Source organism: Lithobates pipiens, unplaced genomic scaffold (assembly GCF_037356315.1).
Source record: "Lithobates pipiens isolate NorthernLeopardFrog02 unplaced genomic scaffold, aLitPip1_a1.2 Scaffold_8, whole genome shotgun sequence".
Taxonomy (NCBI): Eukaryota; Metazoa; Chordata; class Amphibia; order Anura; family Ranidae; genus Lithobates; species Lithobates pipiens.
This window is the reverse complement of record NW_027507903.1, coordinates 177,935,448-177,962,959: the sequence shown is the minus strand read 5'-3', so window position 1 is coordinate 177,962,959 and position 27,512 is coordinate 177,935,448. Positions and strand designations below refer to the sequence as shown.

The 27,512-nt window shown below is 42.0% G+C and overlaps 1 protein-coding gene across 1 annotated transcript in view; it reads left to right on the top strand.

Moving 5' to 3' along the window:
* The first annotated feature begins 6,476 nt into the window (after positions 1-6,476).
* LOC143964033 (chloride anion exchanger-like) overlaps positions 6,477-27,512 on the top strand; it is a 105,792-nt gene continuing 84,756 nt past the window's right edge. The window contains exons 1-6 of the mRNA XM_077473749.1: positions 6,477-6,678; positions 10,590-10,729; positions 14,958-15,068; positions 15,917-16,095; positions 20,694-20,858; positions 26,027-26,173. Of these exons, the coding sequence (XP_077329875.1) occupies positions 6,509-6,678; positions 10,590-10,729; positions 14,958-15,068; positions 15,917-16,095; positions 20,694-20,858; positions 26,027-26,173 (912 nt within the window). The 5' untranslated portion in view covers positions 6,477-6,508. The remainder of the gene's footprint in view (positions 6,679-10,589; positions 10,730-14,957; positions 15,069-15,916; positions 16,096-20,693; positions 20,859-26,026; positions 26,174-27,512) is intronic.

The window sequence follows — 27,512 nt, the reverse complement described above, 5'->3', positions numbered from 1 at the left end:
CAAACATGTTTGTTATTTTTTTTAAATGTCCTTTAATATCACTTTAAGAACCTGCAATCATTTCACAATTGAATGAGGTGTGGATGACTTCCAATGGCAGAAGATTGCAAATCTAGCTGCCAAGAAGTAATGTCTTATAATACATTTTTTTAAAGATTCTGAATAGGGACCCAGGTATCAACAACAGGAGTGTTACTATAGGGAAATCAATTATATTACAAGAGGACATAATGCAAACTGGTGACAAGAGGTGTAGCGGTACCCCTGTAGGGGCTGCTAGGTGATGTGGCCCACCTGTCACCCTGCCCAGCATTCAATCCCAGACACTCCAAGACAATGAACAGTCCGCTGACTTTGTTTTGTTGTTTTATTGGGGAAATTCAACTTGGATGGGGATGGGAATTATGGGTTGTCCAGTGGAATAATAGCAAAGTTGCTAAGGACAACTATGTACACTCTTCGTACACTCCTCCAGCACAACTCTTCACTTCCTATCTAGTGGTTCGCTCCATTCCTCCTGGATGTTGCTTCCTACATAGTGATTCCAGGAACAGCTATCACATAGTAGCTAGGCCTGACACTGGCTTAGCCAGGCCTAAGTAACTTGCTCTTTGCAGGCAGGGACCACGAGCCCCTATAGTGTAGCAGAAAATAGAAAGTCTTTTGTGCTAGCTGTCCTATAGGTGGAATACTGCTCCCAGTCGGTCCTCTTCAGGCCCTGCCAGCTCTCCTGGCTTCAGCTGCCCGACTTCCCTGCCCATGACATTGCAATCCACTCTACTGGCTCCACACCTAGCTCTGACTGTTTCCTCTCAGTCCTCTCTGGCATTCCTGTCCAGTCCTCCTGACTGCACATGCAACTCACCAGCCCTTCTTGCTGCAATTGGTAGTTCCCTCCTGAAGATTTGCACAGTAATACTAGCTCTTGCTGTCCTCTCTAACTCCTCCTGTGCCTCCTGTTTGGATGCTTCTTGAAGGACTCCGTGCTGCACCCAAGTCCCAGGCCCAAGATCACCCTCTCCCCCCCTACCCCAGACTGGGGAGCTCCCTCAAAGGCCCCTATAGCCTAGTACTTATCCTTAGTTCTTTTACCTGACAACTCCTCCTCAACTGGGCTGACCCTGGGTAATTCAAGGAGGCCTACCCCCTGCCACTCCTAGTAGGGGATTGATCAGGGCTCCCTGAGACACCCCAGAGAGCTCCCCCTCTCTTCCTCTCCTCCTGTTATAGAATCCTCTAGAAGAAAGAGAGAGTTAACAGTGAGGTGTTGCTGTCTATGAGTCATAGCTGTTACTCTGAGCCACTCCCAACCCAGACAAACCAAAACAAACACGTCTAGCTTCTAGCTAGGCCTGCCTAAATTTTACCTACACTTACCAAAAACCTACTCTAGCACCTACCTAGATAGAGGGTGCTACATAGGATTATGGGGACCACTTCTGTTGACTTCCTTTTGAAAATGGTAATACTCAGGTCTTATGCTGACCCCAAAGCTTTATTACTTTTAGTTACTAACCTGAAGTATTCCGTTAAGGTAAGTCTGATAAAAGCCAGCCATCTGACCACTTATTCAAGATCAGTCATTCAAAACATTAAAACAAGAGGGTCATAATGACAGTCAGACAACTAACATTTTTAGAAGGCAATGGGGGAGATTTACTAAAACTGGGGCACTCACAATCCGGTGCAGCTGTGCATGGTAGCCAATCAGCTTCAACCTCAATTTGTTCAATAAAGCTTTGGCAATATAACCTGGAAGCTGATTGGTTTCTCTGCAGAAGTGAGCCTAATTTTGCACGCTCCAGCTTTAGTAAATAAATCCGAGCATCTTCACGCACAGTATCAGATCTGTTTTATCTTATGTGTATGAGACATAGAGCACTAGTGAAAAAATCATCATCAAATGGATTGTTAGTATCAGATGGGCAGGTTCATTTTTGGTTAATTTTGAGCGCTGGCCAACCAACTTTCAGAAACAACAAATAAAGCGGTGTTGGATACTGCTCAACCTCTCTAAAATTCCACAAGGCAAGAACATAACTGGAACCCCCAAGACCAAGAGAGATCTAATCGTGCAAGTGTAATGAAGAGGCTTTTATGGTTGTCCTATGCTCCACCGTGGAGTAAAAGGAAATGATTAAACTGCATACCATTTGTATTAGGCTGCCTTGCCTTTGCTAACAGATAGACAGTCTGATTTGCACCTGATTGTGTCAGTTTTTCTTTGTCTGTTATCTTTTCTCACAATACAAATAATAGAAAAGTATAAAATGACTGATATTACCATTTTGCTGCCCATACCAGTCAGATTTTTTTTTTTTATTCTTTTGTGCTGAACCTAATGATTCCAGAAGAGGGAGCTGTGAATCATCTTTTTCTCTTTTTCTGAATTCATTCTGATAATTAGGAAATTTTTATGGACCTGGATCTTTCGTATTTCTACAAAACAAAGCTTTTAAAGAAAGAATAAAATTATGTTTTTGTTTCATGTTCATGATGCTTTGCTGTCATGTTGCTAATGCACACTCAGATACATATTTTTTTAAGGTCGCCTTTATTTTTTTTTTATAATAATAATAAAAAAATAAAAAATAAGAGGTGTATTTAAAAATATTTACATAGCAATTTAGCAAAACATTTATGTTTGGCAAAAAACAAATGTTATTAGGATATTTTCACACATATTTCATATTCATGCCAATCCGTCTCCAATGACTTTTTCTTAATAAATATTTCTATTTTTACAGATGACTGTTTTTTTTTTTTTTTTTTAAACCTGGTTAAATTTGCTTACATTAGACATAGAATCAAATCAAAAAGTTTTTTGCTTACATCAGAACCCTTAATGGTTGGTTTGGCTGTTGGAAAAAGTCTGTGGGATTGCATATGTAGCCATGCCCCCGTAGCGGTTGCTGAATATTGTGGTTCACCTGTCACCCTGCCCAGCCTGGCATCCATCTTTCAGGCACTCAGAGACATATAACAGTCCATAACAGTCTTCTCTCCAGCACAACTCTTGCTTAAGACCTCTTTCCCTTCACTCCCCCAGCACTTTGCTTGCTGCAGACAGCTACTCTTCCAGCACTTCACTTGCTGTAGACCATTACTCCTCCACAGTAGCGGCCCATCCATAGGCAGGCACAAAAAAATGTAAAAAAAATATATTTTTTTAAAAATCTGGCCCTTTAAAAAAAAATACAAAAAAAGGTCCTTAAGTGCAGTGTTCGGATTCCGGACACAGTGCGACACCGGACACAGTGCACTTATGGGAAGTGCCACGAGATTGTAGACGTGGCGCTTCATTTGCGGCAATTTCTGAAGCAACGAGTAGCTTCCACCTGGCACTCGTAGTATCTATTACTACGGCTGGGCGGTTTGATTGACATATGAGTTTGATGTCACTTCCTGTTTTCTCTCTCCAATTGCGTCCAGGAGAGAGGAAGCATGAGAGGAGCGGACTTCTCCATCGCCGTTGTGGAAGTTGGAGAGTCCACCCCGGAGTCTCTCAGCAGTGCTCTCTCCCGCTTTCCTCTCCTTGCTCTCTCATGTGCCTCTGTTATCAGGGTCTCTCCTCCTGGCTGCACCCGAGCCCAGGCCCAAGGTCACACCTCCCCAGAGCTCCCCAGGCTGTAGGCCCTGACAGCCTCCACACTCCCTCACTCCATCTCTTCCACCAGACAACTCCTCCCCAGCTGGACTGACGCTGGGTATTTAAGGAGGCCTGCCCCTGCCAATCCAAGTTGGGGATTGGTCAAGACTCCTCAAAATAACCCAGGCAGCTCTGCCTCTCCTCTCCTCCTCTCTTTCCAGAATCCTCTGGAAAGAAGGGGGAGGTCTCAGTGATGCTACATGTGAGTCACCCAGCCCTGCCCTGAGACACTCCCAGCCCAGAATGAAAACAAACAGGCCTAGCCACCAGCTAGACCTGCCTATGATTTTCTACTCAATAGAAAAATCGAACCTCAAGCACCTACCTAACTAGAGGGTGCTACACATAAAATAATAGTGGCACTATGGCCTACTATGTGTGTAACTAAACATTTTAGTTTATGGAATAACCTCTAATAAAATAATAAATAAACAATAATTTCAACTGAGTTTCTTGCTCAACAACAAATGTTAAGAGGAATCTGTACCCAAAGTATGCAACTAAAGTATCTAATAGGGCAGTTAAAAAAAAGTATCTAAACAGGCAGTAAAAGCATGACAATACAAGACATCATTCACCTTTCAAGCTATAGGTATTGTGAATAAATTGTTCTTCAAAGTTCAAAACAGAGGCACTGAAATTACATCTTCTTTCCTCTTTACTTTTTATAAAGAATCTAATCTTGGCATCCTGCCAGCTCACTAATGTATAAAACAGCTTGTAAGGGGGACTGCAATTGCTTGTGTATTGGCTCCAAAACCTTCCAAGTCCCCATCCTGCCTCTTCTTGGATAGGGCAATTACCTGCTGGTAGCTGAATCCCTTCAGGATCTTGTGTCAACTCTTGGCCATAGGCCCACTCATGACAACCCCGACTATAGGCCTTAATATATAGGAATAAAGGAACGTCCACACAAGAATTATATTTTCTACACTTTACTGTATTTTTTCAAAGATGGCCATGACTTCTAACGTCACATTGACATACTAACTTAGTGCGGAACACCATACACAAGAGCAGACATTTTGTAGCTGTCATTTAGGCACGGAACACCAGCATATAATTTTTAAGCCATCTTCCCTTTTTACCTACTTTCTCCTTGAGAACACCACAGGGTTGGGACCTTTCTTCTACATGTATACAAAATCCACAGCATTCAGCTTCACTGAGAAAAGTCACAGTGCCTTCTTTAGTATACCAGTCTCTCTCAATGTCCATTTATATAGCTTTCTATAGCTTGTATAGATCTGACACACTCATTCTCAGGTATATTAGTACTCACTTCAGAGGACTGTTAGCCTGGCCCAAAAGGCCTTTTGCATCCTGCTCACAGCCCGCAGCAGACCATAAAAGAGTCAGGACAAATACAGCTGGTCCTTCTAGATATTGAACTACCTCTTCAGGAGTTGCAGCCCTGTCTAAGGCCCTTGGCAGTAGCTGACTATATCCAAATAGCTCTGAGGTGTCTGGGTCCCAAGCCCCATCTATCTCAAGCCACACTATATCCTATATATTGCATTTATATTTATTATTTGACAAAGGGGCGTTCCCCCGAAACATGTTATCCATGCAACCGGCTCCACCTCCTGTTTTTTTCCTGTAGTCCAAGGTTGTATCAGCTGACTTGCTGGTTTTGGTAACGTTACTTTTGGTGACACGAGTCCCTCCACTGTCTGGCTGCAGCGACCAGTCTCCCATCTAGGATAACACTTATATCTGGGTCCCCTGGCACATACTTCCTGCTGAAAGCCTTTGTTTGGTCAACCGCTAGTAATACTGCACAACACCCAGTTGTGTCCTTTATGCTTTTAATTCATTTGGAGTAAACTTTGACTTTTTTATTGGACACCTGGTGTTTGGTGTAATTGGGCTCTGGAATCCATCCTGCCATCAGCCCCTTGCACACTTCTTAGTTACAGATGGTATTTATGTGTATTCCCAGGAGCGCCTACTGGTGTTATGTTTTTATGTTTTTTCCCCACCATCCCAGTAGTCACTTTAAGACTGCCATGTTTTTTGCTATTTCTTGACATTACATCCTATTATACAGTAGCTGCGGACATCTCTCTGAGATGGGGAATTAGCAGTGTAGCGCTCTATGCACTTTTAAATACAATTTTATATAAAAATGTGCCAATGCCCACCTTTAGTGAATCAGCCTGACTTGGGGAATTCTTTGACCCTTGAACTTGAGCTTTATTTGTTTTTCAATATAAAGCAATTTTAATTCACTGCAGGTTCCTGATGTCTATCACATACAGGAAAACGTATTAAAAAAAAAAAGCCAGTATTAGTAAATCACAGTCAATCAGAGGTAGGAAGGTACACAGCAAATACTTCAGCAAGTACACATCCAGTCTGTCAGTCTGCCTGCAGTGGATTACAGGACTCTCATAATAGAGTAAATTGATTGGATTATCTATTTACAATATAGCATTTTTGATTAAGAGCTCAATGAATGGTTTTATTTTTATGGCTGGCTCTTTAATGGCTGAGCCTAACCAACACCATTCTCTCTTCAGCCAATCAGATTTTAGTTTTTTTTTAGTTATTGTACTGCAGTCTTATTAATGAAAGATGGACTTTAACTAGTTGCTATACAATGCCAGAACCTTAAACATTAGTATTCCAAAGCTTCTTATATTGAGCAAAATTCTTCTTTCTATCTAATAACATAAATTGCTTATTAATATTTATAGAACATACAAAAAAATCAGCATGATCCATTAAGTATGCATTGTATGACTAACTGAAAGAGGTACTTTTATGACTTTGAATCAGTAGCGAGTGACATCTGATACTTTCTGGACGTAATGGGCCCTCCTTTCCATTCAGTCATCAGCTACCTAGAAATGAACCATGATCAAGATTCCACACAGCAGGAAATATTTGGATGCGATGACTGAGAACATAAGAAGTTACTACATGGTGACCAGGCCCATATACTCTGAAAATGCTTTCTCTGCAAAGCATAAAAAAGTTATCAGGTATCATAAAACTCTTCTGGACCACCTCAAGAAGTGCTTTCGGTAAGTGATGATTCTGAGAATTAGATTCTAAATTAAATTAGACCTTTCAATTGGGTTTTGTTTTTTCCATTAAGGTGATTGATAACAGAGGAAACAATTAAAGGGCCCCATCATCAGAAAATATAGGCTGCTATTGCTGACCTCTTTATGATGATATACATTGTGTAGCTTTTATGCTGATTCTCTAATTGTCATCATCTATGGTTCCTTAGGCATAAACATGTACATTGTTTTAATTTGCAGCGTACTTGCTTTGGGTTAATGGCTTAATATTTTAGTAAAATCACCAACGTTAGCCTGGGCTTTTTTGTGATTGCAGGTTTCTTGGTAAAACTGAATGACAGACTGAGAAGATTTTAGATTTTTAGAAGTATTCATGATAGTGTTATATTAGGATAAGCACATTCCACTTAACTAGAGACTCAAGTGAGAAATATAACATTTATAATGCTGTATCTTCCTGAGCATAATTCTTTACTTATATCTGCTGATAACTGTCCCAAGTGCAAATGTATTCATTCATGTATACATTTAAATGTCAATATCGTCACAGCTGATATGGAATAGCTGAATTATAGTGAAAACTGTGGGGTTAATTTACTAAAGGCAAACAGTTGATGTGCATTTTGCAAAGAAAGTTGCAAGGAAATTTCCCCTAGAGCTTAGTGAATGAGATGAAGCTCTGCCGACTTCTATCATCCAATTATGTGCAAGAAAAATAACTGTTCTATTTTGCGTGCACAAGATTGGGTTTTCTTTGCAAAGTGTAATTTCAAAACATTCATTAAGCTCTGGGGAAAATTCCATTGAAATGTGAACAACCTATTTGCCCCAAAGCTTTTACTTGTATTTGTTAAAGTCAAAAACATTTGGTAATTTCAGGGCTCAGCATTTTTGAAACACATACAGCAAGCAGGAAAATATATTTTGTACTTGTAGCCCAAAATAGTGGCTAAGGCCGACCATAGATGGTCCAATGATTACAGCTGTTGCTGCTTATTTTGAGCATTTATAGAGATTATTTCGTCTTTTGGACTGCAAAAGGGTGATAATAATCCACAAATGGTAGTGACGAATCAGTCATGCAGCTCTGACCTGGTGCATGTGTGCAGTAATGTACAGGTTGCCCATTGTCACTTATAGGAGTAAAAAGATGTCATAACAAGAACTAGTAGCAGATAATATATTTAAAATGACTGTCACTGACATTATGGAATATTATGGGTTAAAAATTGCCTAAAGAACAAGACACTGAAAAGTTTCCTCACCCAAGGCCTTATTCACAATACATGTGATTATACTCATTTATATGCATACAGGAAATTCCTAAACAGTTATAGAGGCATGTAATGAGTTGAAATGGTATAATGCACACCATGGGGGTGATGTACTAAAGGCAAATAGGTTGTTCACTTTGCAAGGGAATTTTCCTCAGAACTTAAGGATTGTTGTGTAATTTTACTTTACAAAGAATACCCAATCATATGCAAGGGAAAAAAACGAATAAATGTTTGCTTGCACATGACTGGGTGATGGAAGTCAGTGGAGCTTTACCTCATTCACTAAGTTCTGGGAAAATACCCTGACAAAGTCCAACTTCCCTTGCAAAGTGCACAGTATAATTGCTTATAGTAAATCAACCCTAATTTTGTTTAGAAAAGAAAAATAAATGTGTGCATCCAGGGACAAATTTGATACTCTGAATGCGTTTAAATGTATATGTAAATGCATGTAAATGCCTGTACATTTTGCATATAAACTTATAACAAACACTCAAACACTATACTTCCCAAATCAATATACCCTACATTTAAATAAAACAAATGCAGGAGGCCAATATAATAAAAACCTTAGAAGTTAATGTGGTTGTAAACCCTTACATATACCCAGGGAAGTAAATAGCCTCAGATGATACACAGAAATTAAACAAATCTCCCTACATACGTTTTACTTGTATATCTGCTGTCTTCCCATTTTGACACTCTTTAGAAAGTGCAAATTGTGTTAACAATATTTTGTCCTCTTTCAGCTTTCAGCAGCACATAGGGGTGGGTGGGGAGTCTGGACTTACACGGTGTAAGAGCTGATTGGAGAAAAGGGACCCCCCCCCCCCGCATAGGCAAAGGAACAAAGTAACATGCAGAGCTGCAGTCTGCTAATCTCCTTTTAAGCTCCCTCTCCGACACAAATTTACAGCTACTGTTATTTCGTGTGTCGGAGAACTTGTTTTGAACAGTTTGTCTCTTACTTTTTGCTAGCTTAATTCTTTTTTTTTTTTTAAGCATCCGTTTAATTTTTTTTTTTTCTGGCACAAATTATTTTCTTTTTCCTGCTGATTCTCCTGCTTGTTTAAAGTCCAACTCCAGGAATTGGACATATGCTGCCCATTTAGCATCCCCTCCACTGCAAGGGCTAACTGTTAGTTGAGTCTAGGAAGAAGGTGTAATACTTACCTTGTTCCTCACTCCAGTAGGGTCTCTCAAGCAATATGATTATTCCCACAAAGCCTCCTCTTTATGGCTCTCTTGCTCACAGTCACACTCCTGTCTCCACAATACAGTGTTAATAGTCCTGCATTGTATGTGTTGATGTTGAAGGACCACCCATAGCACAGAGCACCAAGAGGAGAAGAGGCGAGTGCTGGAGCCAGCCTGAGCAGGGATAATGTAAGAAAAAACGCCTCTTCTAATAGCTAGAGTTGGGCTTTGAAGAAATTTCCTCTAAGTTACATGCCATATAACAATAATAACCCTTGTCCTTAGTCATATTTAGATATTAAGGCCTCATTCAGACAGGTGATGGCACCCATACTGAGTGCAAGCTACCTTTGTTTTTGTGTCTGCATTCACCCCAAGCTGCGTGTAGGCAGTCTATAGGAGTAGATGCAGACACAGCAGCTGCACAACCCCAAACGCATAATATCTGTATTCCAAAGATGTAAAAAAAAGAATGGATGTGGCAGAATGTGCAAGGTACATACAGTATAGCTTCTGTTTCAGTAATTATATGCTTGGAGAGAATTTTGATGGTTTGTGCTGTTTACTTTCAGGTTGGTGCGGTGTTCAGTGTAGGGTTAATGTTAAAGTAGATCCTCCGCCCCCCCCAAAAAAATAAAATCACCAGCTGACTTACTGTAGCTGCTCACTTTTAATAAAAGGACAATTACCTTTCCAGGGATTCAGAGCAGTCATCCCCCGGTTCATTCTTCACCAATGTTCAGGTCCCCGGCGTAAACCTGTTTACTAAGGGAAGCCAGCTGTGACTCCTTGCAGTTTCACAGTCGGTTTCCAACTACACCTGCGTATGCGCGATCCGTACTGCGCTTTCTGAATGGTTCCACGGCCTTTCTCAGAAGGCTGTGAACAAAGGGGGGGGGGGGGGTGGACTTCCACTTGGATTGCCTAGATGATCCAATCTGAAGTGGAAGCAGGTACATGTCAAAACCAGGTACCTGCTCGCCCTCCCCAAAAAAAAAGGTCAAAACTTCCCCTTTTGGGTGAAATTCTACTTTAAGTCTGTACTCTAGGCAAATTAATGAAGTTATGTATTTATTTAAAAGATACTACACATAGTACAGCATAGAGACCAGATGGTTGATTTCATCAGACTACTGCTTCTCTTTCCAGCCACAGGCTAGGGTTAGGTAGGTGACCTAGCTGTAATACTTATCTGCACTTGAGAAAAGTGAGGTCACCAACCTGGCTGTGCTGTCTTACAGGATTGTGTAAATTTCAAGACTGAATGGACAGAAATGCTAATCCCTTGGCAGATAAAACAGCTCCCATATACAGTATGTATTTTAACAGTATATTTAGCTGTCTGAAAATTAGAAATCAGTGCTACAAATATTTTAGCATTGTGGGCTCATTTTTTTATGAATACACAGTATGTATTTATTTATTTTCATGCAGATGCCCCACGGGTACAGTGAAGAGAATTCTATTTAATTTGATACCAATTGCTGCTTGGCTGCCCATGTACAATCTGAAGGAATGGCTCCTTGGTGACATGATCTCTGGCATCAGCACAGGAATGGTGTCTGTTTTGCAAGGTAACATATAGCACATATTTATATATTTATTTATATTTTTTCCATTGTTTTATATTGCCTACAGTATGTGAATTATATTAGTATTATTGTAATCATAATACAGGATTTATATAGTGCCAACAGCTGGCGCAGCACATTACAACATGGGGGCAGGCAATACAGTTACAATACAATTCAATAAAGGAGGAATCAAAGAACTCTGCTCATTAGAGCTTACAAGCTAGGAGGGAGGGTCAAGTGATACAAAAGGTAATAACTGTGGGGGTGATCTGATGGAGAAAATACAAGTACAGTTGTTAGTTAGGGGCAGGATAGGCTTCTCTGAAGAGGAGGGTTTTCAGGGATTGTCTAAAAGCAGAGAAGAAGATAGACAGATTGGGGTAGGCCGTTCCATAGGATAGAAGAGGCTCAGGAAAAGTCCTGGAGGCGGGCATGGGAGGAGGTGATGAGGGAGCCAGAAAGCAGGAGGTCTTGGGAGGAATGAAGAGAATGAGTAGGTTGGTATTTTGAGACTAGGTTAGTGATGTAGCTGGGGGCCGAGTTGCTAGTGGTAGATGGCTTTGTAAGTTGTTGTTCACATTTTGAATTTAATTTGTTGGGTGAGTAGAAACCAGTGGAGGGACTGACAGAAAGGAGTAGCAGACAACGGTTGGTAAGGTGATGAGCCTGGCAGCAGCATTCATGATGTATTGAAGAGGGGATAGCCTATGTAAAGGTAATCCCGCGAGGAGGGAGTTGCAGTAGTCGACGAGGGAGGGAGTGAACTAGGAGCTTTGTGGTGTCATTGGTTAGGAAGGGGCATATTTTGGAGATGTTGCAGAGGTTGAGGCAGCAAGATTTCGACAGTGATCGAACCTGGGGCCGAAAAAAGAGTTCAGAATCCAGGATTACACCTAGAACCTTGGCATGTTGGGATGGCCTGATAGTAGTGCTATCAATCTTGACAGAGAAATCAGGAGAAGAGGCACGAGGTGGAGAAAAATTATGAGCTTGGTTTTGGGTAGATTGCATTTTAGGAAGTGGTGTGACATCCAGGCTGGGTGTCATCAGCATAGAAATGGTATTGGTAGCCATGGGTGGCTATTACCTGACCCAGGGAGAAGGTGTAGATGGAGAATAAGAGAGGACCAAGAACAGAGCCTTGGGGACTCTGACAGAGAAGGGGAGAGGAGAGGAGGGACTAGAATTGTAAGTAACCCTAAAGGTGCGGTTGGATAAGTAGGATGAAAACCAGTGACGAGTACAGTACCGGAGACCTAAAGCGTGGAGTTTTTTGAGGAGGAAGGGTTGGTTCACCATGTCAAAGGCAGCAGAGAGGTCCAGGTGTAGGAGTATTGAATAGTGAGTGTCCCGTGGATTTAGTTGTTAGCAGATTGTAACATATTGCATCAGATTTGAGCTTTATTTAGATGTGAGTATAAATCAGTCAATTTACTGGCTGAAAAGGCTGTAGTTATTACAGTTACCATAATATCTATTATTTATATTCTATATTCATGTGATCGAGCTAACTATTAATGTAGCCTTTGCAGTGGGATCCGGGTGCCATCTTCGGGATATCTGTGTCACAGTTAGACACCGAACTCCCACAAGATTTTGGCAGCCCTTTTGAACAGAGGTGTGGTAAAAAAAGTTCTCCATTTCTTTTGGTGGCAATGCTAAAAGCCAGGATGTAAAGGTGGGAGGCTGGCGATTCCTGAGACTGCTCCCCACTGAATTTGGGAGCAGAGGAGGGGTGTTTGTCCACACAGTTGGTGTACAAAACGCTCCCAAAAACGTTATTACCTGCTTGTGTGAATGGCTCAGTGATTTTCCTAGAAGTCTATATAAGATACATTTCAAGTCAAAGTAACATTTTAGGCACCCTCTGCAATAGGAATTTCAATTTTGGTGAAATACTCCCCACGGGTTAAATCCTTGAAGGGATGCATACCCTGTTGTTTTTCTAATTAGAACACTGAGAGTGCCGGTCAATCTATCGCCGGGTTTAATGCGAGACTTGCAATCGGCGTTCCCTTTTCAGTGGGTCACGTCACTGCCATATCTGGGTATCCGGCTTACTCCGACACATTCTGGTATATATCAGGCGAATTTCCCTCCATTGTTTAAAAAATTAACAGATATGTTGTCATCCTGGTCCAGTATGCCCCTGTCATGGTTCGGCAGAATTACAGCTATCCGAATGACCTATCTTCCGAAATTATTATATTATTTTCGGGTCCTACCGGTTCCCATCCCATCGCATATTCTTCGCATTCACCAAAACAAGATCTTGTGGTTCATCTGGGGATCATCTCGCCCCCACATAACCAAACAGATTCCGTTCTCTAAACGAGTAAACAGAGGTCTCTCGGTTCCCAATTTAGGGATATATTATATAGCGGCTAATATAGCCCCACTCTCACGCCTCCATGAAGACATACCAGCTCCCGCTCTGGGCCACGATCGACCTAGTAGATGTTGACCCCATCCCTGTTGCCTCCCTTCCGTGGCTCCACTGTGGGGCCTTGTATGGCCCATACCCTGCGAATATGGGACTCAGTGAAATACTCGGCGGGACTGATTTCCCCCCACCTCCCTCTATTGCGGCTCCTGCGTTGCCCACTCTTCCCTCCAGGCCATGACAACCCCTCACGGTTCTTGTGGTGGACTTTGAATGGATTCACGGATGTTCATTCATTGCTCACGCCTACCAGAATTGTGGCGTTTGAGGCTCTACGCACCTCCCATGATATCCCCTTACGAGAACATTATAGTTACTTACAGCTTCGCCATTTCCAAAGCCTGATTAAACCCCATCCTACGCCTTACGCCCTGAATTCATTTGAGAGCCTTTGCAGATCCAGGCCCCACTCCCTTGATATCATTGATCTATTCGGCTGTGATATCTACGAAGAAATCCCCACTTCATACTTACTATCTTCAATGGGAGGGGGAGTTGGGTAGCAGGTTGGACCCTGAAGACTGGCAGGCGATGACGTCGGCAATATCAAAATTTTCCACTACTGTGTTAATTCTAGAAAACGCCTATAAAGTGCTGTACAGATGATACTATACACCAGTGAGGCTATCCCGCTTCATTCCGGCCTACTCCCCACTCTGCTTTAGAGGATGCTCTCAGAGAGGCTCTATGGTGCATATCTGGTGGACGTGTTCACGGGTATGTAGACTGTGGGTCAGGGTATACACACTTATCCATAATCTGTTTCAGGTCAATCTTAAAAGGAACCCCTATGAGGCACTATTGACCAAACCCATAGCAGAACTAAAGGGAACTGAACGTCAACTTGCGCAGCATCTTTTTACTGCAACTAAGCTGACAATTGCGAGAGCGTGGAAAACCCCCATGTTGAGTTTTGAAGCAATTAAAAATCGTCTGAATGATGTTATGATCAATGAGAAATTAATGGTCGTCCTTTCCGACACGCACACCAAATTCCTCAAGGTTTGGCAACCTTGGATTGCATACCACCATCCCTCTAGATTCGATGTAGCATTACTGTCACTATAAAGACCTTGGTGCGCTCGCCCTGTGGACCCCGTTCCCCCCCCTTTCTTTTTTTTTTTCTTTCTTCTTCCTTTCTCTCTCTCTTCTCCTGTCCCCCTTTCCTCCCTTGGCTTTCTTCCTAGCCAAGCGGGACTTAACTCCCTTACCTTGCATCCCTTCATATCTCACTATTCTTCTGACTCTTTTCCTCGCATGCTCTTTTTCTATTCTGACTCCTCTTTTGAGGATACCAACTTTCAGGTGCCAATAGGGTGTAATACACGATCCTGCCACAGGCATATAGTATCCCTATCATGATATGGGACCAGGATCATTAGACTTTTAGATGCTGTCTGATTGAATTTAAAGTCTGACTCTTTTGTACTGATAAAGGCCATTAGGCCCTGAGTTGTAATGTTTCTTGACTGTAACAAAGCTCTGTTGTAAACCTTCTCTGTTGGCAAATGTGACAATAAAACTTTTGTAAAAGAACACTGAGAGTGCATTGACTATAATCCACCAGACATTCCCATTCAGTCTGCTTAGGACATGATGAAACAAACAGAAATCTTCTGAGCAACGAAAGGTAGAAATCTGACACAAGGTTTGCCAAAATCACTGCAATGTAGATTGATCACCTGGAAGGGATTTAGTGTTTGAAGGAACTTGCATAGTTCTGAGTGTGTATGTTTGTTTAAAAGAGAAAACACAAACTGGAGTATGTTGATTCCTGTTTTCTAGGCTTGGCATTTGCTCTTCTGGTAAATGTTTCCCCGGTTTATGGACTCTATTCCGCTTTTTATCCCACATTAATATATATTTTCCTTGGAACATCTAAACATATCTCTGTCGGTAAGTAAAATTTTTCTATTAAAATTATCATCCTTTGTTCATAAAATGAGAACATATTAAAGTTTGTACATTTATATAATAAAAGGGTGCAAACTACAAACAAAACTAGTACAAGCACGTTTGACAGAAAGAGAGTTCTGCCTGAACAGACATTTTAAGCTAATAAATTATAGTGGAACTTTAGGTCAAAAATACTAAGGGGCACACAGGCTGAAATTTTAATGCAGAAGAGACATGCTTTGTCTTTTCTGCAATAGTTACTTACCTGTCCTTCCATCCCTGTACAGTGAGCTCTGCATGCATAGCTCACTGTACAAATTTGGCAATGCTGAATCTGACTGAACTCGTGCACACAGGCAGCCAGTGATTGAGACTCGGAAGCCAGCCACCCTAAGACGTCAACGGCCGGGTGGGGAGTTCCGTGATTCTCCATTGCTGGAGCTGAAGTGCGTATAGGCATGACGGGAATGCTAACTGTCACATTTGCTTGTGCTGCCAACCAAACTGTTGTCATTAATGATCACATGTATAGCACCATGGCAGTTATAGATCAAACAGAGGCTAAGATGGAAGCTTCCTTGGCTGAAAAGGATAAGAAGGTTTAGTTACACTTTATTTTGGCAAGGTCTTTTATACCACTATGTTTGTGTGTGAGGACAGAAATAAAATAAAGAACCTGTAGCCTAAACACAGTATGAAAAGCCATTTTGTGTACTGATATATTTTTTTCTGAAGACATAGGCTGAACATAACTCGATACAACTTCATTCTCATCATAAATGTCAGAAGTTACTTAAACAGCTGTTAAAATGCAAATGTATATATTTAATTATTTGTATCTCTTCTAGGTCCATTCCCTGTATTAAGCTTAATGGTTGGGTCAGCTGTGATGAGGTTAGTCCCAGATCCTGTCGATGAGGATGGAACAGTGAATTATAACGTATTAAATAACACAGATGAATTGACAATTGCTGAACAAAGAGTCCTTGTTGCTGCATCTGTTACAGTACTTGTTGGTATATTCCAGGTCAGCATCTTACTCATGTAGCAAAAAAAAATATTATGACATTGTACCAGTAATTGAGTTATTGAGTGTTTTTGAACTATAAAGGATGTGAAATATTTTCTGAACATTTCCATAGTCTAAAAAAAATCAGATAAATATAGATTTCTCAACTATAGAGATTGTGAGTGCCAGAGCCTAAAAAAAAGTTTCAGAATGGTGTGGATCCCCTGTGTCATCAGTAGTAGGCCTAGGACCCCCTGAGGTGGGGAGACCAAAGCGTATCTTTCCTTTGAAGGGACCAGTGTGTTTGGGTTTGACATTCCCACATCACAGCCTTCCTCTACTGCAGGGATATGCAATTAGCGGACCTCCAGCTGTTGTAAAACTACAAGTCCCATCATGCCTCTGCCTCTGGGTGTCATGCTTGTGGCTGTCAGAGTCTTGCTATGCCTCATGGGATTTGTAGTTCTGCAACAGCTGGAGGTCCGCTAATTGCATATCCCTGCTCTCCTGGTTTTATCCAGGTGACGGGCTACTGAACTGAATTAAAAAAGTAATTCACAAAGAGGCAGGTTTTCGGAGATGGTATTTCGGTTAAATAGTTACACAAGGAGAAGGCCAAGGCAGCTAAAGTTCAGACAACAATAGAACTACTACATCAGCCAAGAAGGCTAACAAGTGGGATCACAGAGCACAAGAAAATCTGCTGGGTAGCAAACAAAATGCACACAACTCATGAACAGTCCATAACAATAGAATAAGTTCTTCATAGGAATTGAGCAAACAAAGTGCAAATGGGAAGACATTGAAGACAGAGCAAGAGACAGATTTAGTCTACTATTAATAAGACAGTGCTAGTGAGAAAAATATAGTCCAAAATTGACACCTACTTGGATTTTTTTACACTAGATTAAAAATTTTTTTCGAAACCCAAAGCCTAGGATTTGTATGTATTGGGTAAGTGGTTATATCACTGCCCTTTGCTAGTTCTAACCAGGCTGTGCTGTTGTCTTCAGGTCAGCGCTGTCTGCAGTGGGGGAATCCCACTCTTCCCACTGCAAATATCTTCCCCCAGATCTCTCCCCTGGAGATGAACATAAACCTATATACCATGGCATGTGTATGAACTTCTTATGCCACTGCATCTAGCCATATTGCTCCTAAGCTCAAACATATGTCTGATTAAAACAGCTACAAAACAGTCAGGAAGAGGAGGCAGATCCATATTACAGCATCAGTATTATCAAATACTTAAAAGAAATAAAATTCCCATGTCAACTAAAGAAAGTAAAACCATAGTCTAGTTCTGCGTAAAAATACACTCATTTGGCACAGCTCCCAACTGTCCCTGATTTGGATGGGCCGTCACTGATTTGGGACAAAGTCCCTCTGTCCCTTTTTCCTCCTCATTTAACCCTCATTTTGATCAAATCTATATAGTTTTACAGTGGTGTGAAAAAGTGTTTGCCCCCTTCCTCATTTCCTGTTCCTTTGCATGTTTGTCACACTTAAGTGTTTCGGAACATCAAACCAATTTAAACAATAGTCAAGGACAACACAAGTAAACACAAAATGCAATTTGTAAATGAAGGTGTTTATTATTAAAGGTGAAAAAAAATCCAAACCATCATGGCCCTTTGTGAAAAAGTGATTGCCCCCCTTGTTAAAACATACTATAACTGTGGTTGTCCACACCTGAGTTCAATTTCTCTAGCCACACCCAGGCCTGATTATTGCCACACCTGTTCACAATCAAGGCATCACTTAAATAGGAGCTGCTTGACACAGTAAGGTCCACCAGAAGATCCTTAAAAGCTACACATCATGCCGAGACCCAAAGAAATTCAGGAACAATTGAGAAAGAAAGTAATTGCGATCTATCAGTCTGGAAAGGGTTATAAAGCCATTTCCAAAGCTTTGGGAATCCAGCGAACCACAGTGAGAGCCATTATCCACAAATGGCGAAGACATGGAACAGTGGTGAACCTTCCCAGGAGTGGCCGACCGGCCAAAATTACCCCAAGAGCGCAGTGACGACTCATCCAAGAGGTCACAAAAGACCCCACAACAACGTCCAAGGAACTGCAGGCCTCACTTGCCTCAGTTAAGGTCAGCGTTCATGCCTCCACCATCAGGAAAAGACTGGGCAAAAATGGCCTGCATGGCAGAGTTCCAAGGAGAAAACCACTGCTGAGCAAAAAGAACATCAAAGCTCGTCTCAATTTCTCCACAACACATCTTGATGATCCCCAAGACTTTTGGGACAACATTCTGTGGACCGATGAGACAAAAGTGGAACTCTTTGGAAGGTGTGTGTCCAAGTATATCTGGCGTAGAAGGAACACTGCATTTCATAAAAAGAACATTATACCAACCGTAAAATATGGTGGTGGTAGTGTGATGGTCTGGGGCTGTTTTGCTGCTTCAGGACCTGGAAGACTTGCCGTGATAAAAGGAACTATGAATTCTGCTGTCTACCAAGAGATCCTGAAGGAGAATGTCCGACCATCTGTTCGTGTACTCAAGCTGAAACGAACTTGGGTTCTGCAGCAGGACAATGATCCTAAACACACCAGCAAGTCCACCACCGAATGGCTGAAGAAAAACAAAATGAAGACTTTGGAGTGGCCTAGCCAAAGTCCTGACCTGAATCCTATTGAGATGTTGTGGTATGACCTTAAAAAGGCTGTTCATGCTCGAAAACCCTCTAATGTAACTGAATTAGGACAATTCTGCAAAGATGAGTGGGCCAAAATTCCTCCAGGACGCTGTAAAAGCCTCATTGCACGTTATCGCAAACGCTTGGTTGCAGTTGTTGCTGCTAAGGGTGGCCCAACCAGTTATTAGGTTTAGGGGGCAATCATTTTTTCACACAGGGCCATGATGGTTTGGATTTTTTCACCTTTAATAATAAACACCTTCATTTACAAATTGCATTTTGTGTTTACTTGTGTTGTCCTTGACTATTGTTTAAATTGGTTTGATGTTCCGAAACACTTAAGTGTGACAAACATGCAAAGGAACAGGAAATGAGGAAGGGGGCAAACACTTTTTCACACCACTGTATATAAAATGCACTTTTGACTTTTAAAAAGTTTTTCTCAGTGCTAAACCTTTCATCTTATTTCAAAATTGCTGCATTTGTAAATTTAAAAAGCCAGTATGAAGGAATAGTAGTATTAAAAAAAACACTTGGAGCTTTAACTTATTTTTTTTTGTATAATTCCTCTTTAAGGGGAGGGGTGTGGAAGGGTGTGTATCCGCTGCTTACATACTTTTGCTAATAGATGCCTGTGTAGCTCTCACCACCAAAGGAGCGGCTGGTTTTATTGTGCTTACCGTTACCTTCTTGACCTCATGTGCGTCTAGGGGTTTCCCGAGGTAGATGGCCCAAAGAATTGCAGAAACTGACACTGGATCCACTTTTGGGATTTTTATTTGACAACAAGTAGACAAAACAGTCTCTCAAAGAAGGGTAGAAGGTTGGGTAGGAAGTTCAGGTACTCTTGGAACTGCAAAAGATAGGAAGTCTCTTACTATAGAAATCCAGAGAATTAACGCTCACAACTGGATTCTCACAGCTACCGGATAGACCTTCTCTCACCAGGCAACACGATAGAGTGTTTAAATAAAGCAAAGTCTCTGCCACAGAATTGAATGTAGAACACTTGAATAACGTCTCTGCCACAGATTTGAATGTAGAACACTTGAACAAAGTCTCTGCCACAGACTTGGATGTAGCTGAGGGACTATCATACGGTACCAGTATCTTGCAGCTAGTCCGGCTATACTGTATGAGTGTAGATTTACTTGGTGTCTTTCAACTGAGCCTCGGGTTCCTTCTGAGAAGCCAGCCTTATGCGTGACCTTCTCCCAAAGAGTCCTCCCCAGTTGCTTCTCCTATTGCTGCGCCTCTCCACAGATGAGACTACACCGGACCACCTTTAAATCCTCCTCCTAGTTACTTTGCCTTGGGCTAGCCAGCCCCGAGACTTGAAATTGGAAGGATCAGCACCCCAGACCATGAGGGCCACGGGGGCTGGTCAGGAGGACCAGGACCAAGCAGACAGAAAGATCTTCTGGACCGGAACCCAGAAGCACATGATGTCAGTACCCTCTCCCAGAATGCACAGCAAGATGACACTCCCACTGGGCTGGTTCTGAGAAACAATGGCACTCAATACGCCTAGTTAAACTGCCTTCTCACACTTGCCAGCGGTGACAGCGACACCCGTGGCCAAGCAGAACCCAGTGCAATCCAGCTAGATTGGCACTGAAACCATAATTTGGTATAATAAACCCTAAAACCCAACTATGGCTTTAGGAACTCTAAATAGAAAAAAAACACATAGAGCGTGCTCTTCAGGAGCCGGCGCTAAACATGTACTGGTGTTTTATTGCCTAAATAATACAGCTGGAGGGTTTTAAAAAAAAACGAAAACCCACATTTTCATAACTTTAGAATTGAAGTGTAGTACACTTGCACAATATACAGTAGTAGCTGGAATAATTACTTTGTATATACAAATATCAAAACGGAAGAATATAAGAAGAAAAATATAAGATAAGTGAAAAAAAGGGAAAATTGTGCTGACCACTGTTTCATTGTTTTCTTACAGCTGGTGTTTGGATTGTTACATGCAGGGTTTATAGTTATTTACCTGTCAGATCCTCTCATAAGTGGTTTTACTACTGCAGCTGCTATACATGTGCTAGTGTCCCAGCTTAAGTTTGTACTTGGACTAAAGATATCAAACTTCGATGGACCTTTGTCACTGTTTTTTGTGAGTATCTTTTATTTTATTTATTTTTTGCTTTTTTAGGGCTTATTCACACTAGGTAACTGCAATGACACACGGAAAACAAAAATATTTTTTGCGCTACACTGCATTCCAGAGCAGTATGCTATTATGTAGAAGTACAGGGGATTGTCAAAAAAGGAAATAAAGGAGCCTGTGCCTGTATCTGAACGCTTTGTTACAAATATCTGCTGGATCTATTCACATAAAAGATTTTTACATGCTGCCATTGATTAGCAACAGTATATAAAGTGTAATATCAATATTTAGTTGTATAAATACATTTTAATTTTATTGTATTTCTGTTCCCCTTCATTTCCTTTTTCCTTAATCAGTAAGGCCGCGTACACACGGGCGGACTGTCTGACGGACTTGGTCCGCTGAAACGTGTTTCAGCGGACAGTCCGCTCATGTGTGGGCTTCAGCTGACTTTTTCAGCGGACAGTCTGGCGGACTAAGTCTTTCGGAATTTCCGTAATATTGTCCGTCCAACTTTGGTTTCAGTGGACAGTCCGCTCGTGAGTAGGCAAGTTGGACGGACTAAGTATGGCGCATGCTCAGAAAGGATTTACACGGCCGAAGGTTGCATTGCAGTGTATTGGATGTCGTATTTCTAGTCCCGTCGTACGTGCTGTACACGTCATCGCGCAAGCTTTCAACGGACTGTCTGTTCATCGTGTGTGGTCAAGTCTGTTCATTCAAAAGTAGGACGGACTGTCTGTCGGATTGTCTGACGGACTTAGTTGGACGGACAATCCTCTCGTGTGTACGCGGCCTAAGGCTGTGCAAACAGTTATAACAATGTACTAACTGCTGTATCCAATGATAACAAATCAAAAAATATACTTTTTCTTTTCCTGGCTATACTAACTTTCTAGATAAAACTAAGTTTGATTAGCGTCTTTGACTTACTGCACTATGCTTTCCATTAATAAAATTTAAATTTTTAGTTTAAAGATTTTTTAAATAACAAACAGTGGTAAGGGTTTTGCACAGAGCAGCCCCGATCCTCTTGTTCTGCAGTCCCCTGCCGGCGCTCCTGGCTCCTCCCACATTCTGAGTGCTTCCACTGCTGCCTCCATGTCCAGTGAAGAGAGGGAGGGGGCTTGGGGGAGGAGCTGAACACAGAAGGTTTTTTACCATAATGCAGAGAATGTAATAGACCCCTTTCACACTGAGGCGGGTTTCAGGCATTATAGTGCTAGAAATAGCCTCTAAATAGCGACTGAAAACCGTCTTCCATTCTTTTCAGTGTGTCTTTTCACAGTGGGACGGTGCACTTGCGAGGCATTCACAAAATGCCCTGCCCATTGAAATGAATGGGCTTCCAAAGCACCCGAAAAGTGCTTCAGAAGTGCCGCTACACGTGTGATTCTAACACCTACTTTGGGAAAGAAAAAGCGATAACGCAGCCCCGGCCCCAATGTGAAAGGGGTCTTAAGGTAAAAAAAACTTCCACCTGTACAACCACTTTAAATAAGTTAAATATATTCCAGGTTTATCAAAATAAAAGGTGTGCAAAGTCTTATGCTTGCCATACACTATACAATTTTCTTATTAACCACTTGCCATCTTTCGGCTATTGCACGGTCCCTAATTGCCGGGAGGGCGTCCACGGATGTCCTCCCGAGCAAGCGCGGGTCGCAGGTCGCGTGTGGCGCGCTCTGTGATCACAGAGTCTATGAGACTCGGCTTATCACAGATCCGGGTAAGGGGTCGATCCCAGCCCCTTACCAAGTGATCAGCTGTCAGCCAATGATGGCTGATCATGTGATGTAAACAGAAGCTCGGTAATCTGCATTTTTTTTCCTCACGCTGGGAGAAAAAAGCTGATCGCTTGCTTCTGTCAGAGGGACATTGGTCCCTAACTCAGAAAGCCATGGCTGTGGCCACCAGTGTCACCTGCCAGTGCCCACAGTGCCACCCATCAATGCCCACCAGTGCTGCCAATCAATGCTCATCAGTGTCTAAAAATCAGTGCTGCCTATCAGTGTCACCTACCAGTGCCTACCAGTGCCACTCGTCAGTGATCATCAGTGCCGCTTATCAGTGCCAACCATCAGTGCCCATCAGTGCCACTTATAAGTGCCGCCTCATCAGTGCTTATCAGTGCCACCTATCAGTGCCCATTATTGCTGCCTTATCAGTGCCTATCAGTGTCCATTAGTGCAGCCTATCAGTGCCCATCAGTGCAGCCTCATCAGCGCACATCAGTGAAGGAGAAAAATTACCTGTTTTCCAAATTTTATAACAAGCTATGAAACAGTTTTTTTGTTTTTGTTTTATTTAGCAAAAAATAAAAAAACCCAGCAGCAATTAAATACCACCAAAAGAAAGCTCTATCTGTGTGAAGAAAATGATAAACATTTAATTTGGATAAAATGTACATGACCACTTGTCATTCAAAGAGTGACAGCACTGAAAGCTGAAAATTGGTCTGGGCACTTCAGCCCCGGAAGAATTTACCCCCTTCCTGTCCAGAGCACTTTTTGCGTTTTGGCACTGAGTCGCTTTAACTGACAATTGCGTGGTCATGCGACTTGGCTCCCAAATAAAATTGATGTCCTTTTTTTCCGACAAATAGAGCTTTCTTTTGGTGGTATTTGATCACCCCTGCAGTTTTTATTTTTTGCGCTATAAACAAAAAAAGAGCAACAATTTTGGAAAAAAAACGCATTATTTTTAACCTTTTGCTATAATAAATATTCCCCAAAAATATATAAAAAAAACATTTTTTTTCCTCAGTTTAGGCTGATATGTATTCTTCTACATATTTTTGGTAAAAAAAATCACAATAAGCGATTATTGATTGGTTTGCACAAAAGTTACAGCGTTTACAAAATAGGGGATAGTTTTATGGCATTTTTATTAATATTTCTTTTTTTTTTAAATGGCGGCGATCAGCAATTTTTATCATGACTGCAACATTATGGCGGACACATCAGACATTTTTGACACATTTTTGGGACCATTGTCATTTGTACAGCAATCAGTGCTATACAAATGCACTGATTCCTGTGTAAATGACTCTAGGTGACAGTGTAGGGGTTAAGTGTGTCCTAGGGGCGTCTTGCTAACTCTGGGGGGTGTGGCTGTGTTTTGTCCGCGACTGGACTCACAAAGCTTCCCGCAGGCACACAAGTATTGGCGGCGCTCGCGCAACCCCCCGCTGCCTCTCAAAGGGAAACGTACAGGTACGGGATTCTGCCTGTACGTGCCCTTCTGCCGATGTATATCGGCGTGAGGCGGTCGGGAGGAGGTTAAGTGCCCAGTAAGCAAGTGGTTAATTTTCTTTAGAGTCACCTTCAATTATTTAATTGTGCAAGGGCCTGTCTGATTGCACGCAAATGCAAAGTGTTTAGATTTGACCTCATATTATATGGCTTTGGTAAATGTAAAAGAAAGTTGTACAAGAAAGTTGTATAATGTATGGCCAGCCTTAAGTGGTCAAGTTCTTTGATAAGCCAATGGGTTGAATGAGAAAACTGACCTGACCTGATCCACACATTCAATGTGGATGTGGGAATCACCTGAACCCCCCTCCATCAGAATACACAGATAAGCACTGCAGCCTATTGCCTGCAGGATTGCTTGAAGTGATTCTAAAGGCAGAAGGTTTTTAATCTTAATGCATTCTATGCATTAAGATAAACACCCTTTAGTGTGCAGCAGCCCCCCTCAGCCCCCTAATACTTACCTGAGCGCCATCTCTATCGAGCGATGTGCCGAGTACCTCGGTCATCTGGGGCTCTGCCTCCTGATTGACTGAGACACAGCAGAGGGCGCCATTGGTTCCTGTTGCTGTCAATAAAAGTCAGTTAGCCAATCAGGAGAGAGAGGGGTTGCTGCTGAACCACCACTCTGTGTCTGAATGGACACACAGAGCAGCGGCTTGGGTGCCCCCATAGAAAGCTGCTTGCTGTGGGGGCACTCGGCAGGAGGGAGGGGCCAGGAGAGTCCTTGAGGGACCCGAGAAGAGGAGAATCTAGGCTGCTCTGTGCAAAACCACTGCACAGAGCAAATAAGTATAACCTGTTTGTTATTTTTAAAGAAAAAAAAAAAGACCTTAGTATTACTTTAACCGCTTGCTGCTCACCCACCATCAAATGACGGAGTGGCTCTCGTTCTGGGACGACGTCACATGATGTCGTCCCAGAATGGCCACAGGGACACAGCAAAGCCGTGGTCGCAGCGCTGTGAATTTTACTTCTCATTGATGTAAGTACAATATCTGTTTTTACTTAAATAAACCTTAAGATTTTACACTATGGAGGTTTTATCCTTTCTTGGAACCCCTTTATGATCAAGTCTATTGGGCGATGGAGGCTTAATAGTGCGATCTCCCTGGATGATCAAAGGCCCTGGCTCAGGAGTTGGTAAGCGGCCATTTTATGAGGTGGAGTTGTTTTCCTGAACTGTCACGATTTCTTGATGAAATTATCCACGATTAAGGGATTCTTTGGATATCGCGTCACTATATGGACTTCCTTGCTTTTTATGTATATAGACTTTCTTCATCTATTGTTCATATTTCCCAAAAAAGATTTTTTTATTTAGCACAGTTTATTTTTGATTTATTGTTTATGGTGTGTGTATCTCACATGAAAATTGCAGCTTGCATGGTCACATTCATTTTTGATATCAGTCACACACTGGATTATTTCTGATAGCGATGTATTATTTTTTGATTTACATAGAGCAAGGGTCCTGCTCTGCCACTGTTGGTCAGGGAACTAGATTTGTTACTTCATTGTTAGATTATAACTGCTCTGGAGAGAAAACAATCTGTTTTAGTCCTGGACACCTGGTTCACACTGACAGCGGGAATGAAATCATGTGAGTTCAGCTGAACTCGCACAATTTCATTTCCGCATGTCAGTCCCGACTTTGGGGGTTATTTCAGAGACATCTGTGCGGGTTGCTGCACAGATGTTAATACAGTGATTCGGACGTTGCAATTGCCAGCAATTGCCGCCGTTTTGCCATGCGACTTGACATGTCAAATCGCATGCCAAATCGCTCCAATGTGAATCAGGGCAGAATATGCACCACTTTGTTTTGATTCACCTGAATTATATTTAACTCATTTAAACTTAAGCTTTGATTGGGCTTTAAATAAGCTGATATATGTTTTTATGATTCTGTTATTGCAGACACTAGAGGACATTTTTCAGAAGATAAATAATACAAACATCACTGACCTTGCTACATCAATTATCATTATGGTTGTGGTCCTTATTGTGAAAGAACTGAATGATCGATATCAGATGAAAATACCCATCCCCGTTGAGCTAATAATGGTAAGCCTTTTGATGGCAAACATTACAATGAATATGTAGAGAAGCTTTAGATACAATTTGGATATTTTAAAATTATTTTATTCGTGCAAGCCTAAGCCCTTGTACACATGGTCGGACATTCCGACGGAAAATGTCTGATCGGACCGTGTTGTCGGATAATCCGACCATGTGTGGGCTCCATTAGACTGTTTGCGGTTGGGAATATAACATTTTCTGACAACATGATCAAAGTCCGATCGTTTATAGAGAATTCCGATCGGACAAAGTGCCACGCATGCTCAGATAAAATTCCTAGACCAAAGCTATTGGCTACTAGCCTGAACGTAGTCCCGTCGTAAGGAAATAACGTCATCACATTATGAACAACCGGATTGTCCGACAACTTTGTCCGACCGTGTGTATGCAACACCAGTTTCGGACAAAATCCGTCAGACAAAATCCGACGGATTTTGTTGTCGGCAGGGCAGGACTTAGGGTGGTGGGGGCCCCTGGGCTTGAGTCACTTTCGGGCCCTACCTTCTATACATTACCATATTTATCGGTGTATAACACGCACCCCAAGTTTAGGAGGGAATTTTAAGTTAAAAAACTTTTAGGAGGGAAGTTTAAGGAAAAAACGTACATTTAAATGCCCATCAATGCAGCCTTATCGATGTCCATCGGCAGCCTTGCCCATCCATCTGCAGCCTTGTCCAGTGTCATTTGCAGGCTTGTCATTGCAGTCTTGAAGTTTAACAATGGCGCTGCCGAGATACAGAGTCCTGTGTATCTCGGAGGCTCTTGGGCCCTCTCGCAGTCCCGAGCGGAGCCGAGAGTAGTCGAGTGTACTCGGCTCGGCTCACAGTCACGCCCAGTCCCTGTGTTATGTCCATCATAGGGCGGGACTGGGCATAACTGTGAGCGGAGCCCAGATGGGTACACTTGGCTGTGTATCTTGGCGGGGCCCCCAATTGGGTGGGGCCCATGGGCTTGAGCCCAGTCAAGCCCAATGGTAAGTCCTGCCCTGGTTGTCGGAATGTCCGACCGTGTGTACAAGGGCTAAAAGTTTACATTTTAGCATTTCATATTTGTCATTTATAGCTAATAATCACTCATATTCCCCCACCCTATTCCCATCTTCATAGTGAAAAAAGTTAGGCATACACCATTTAGGCCAGTTCTTCATGATGAAAACGGTCTTGCCACTGTCCAATTTTTATATCTCTAATATCTGTGGGATGATGATCTTAATTCTTCTTTATAAAAACTGTCCTACTGCTAACCTACCTCGCAGCAAAAGGTGGCTCTACAAAGTATTAACGCAAGGGGGCCGAATAATTTTGCATGCCCCACTTTTCAT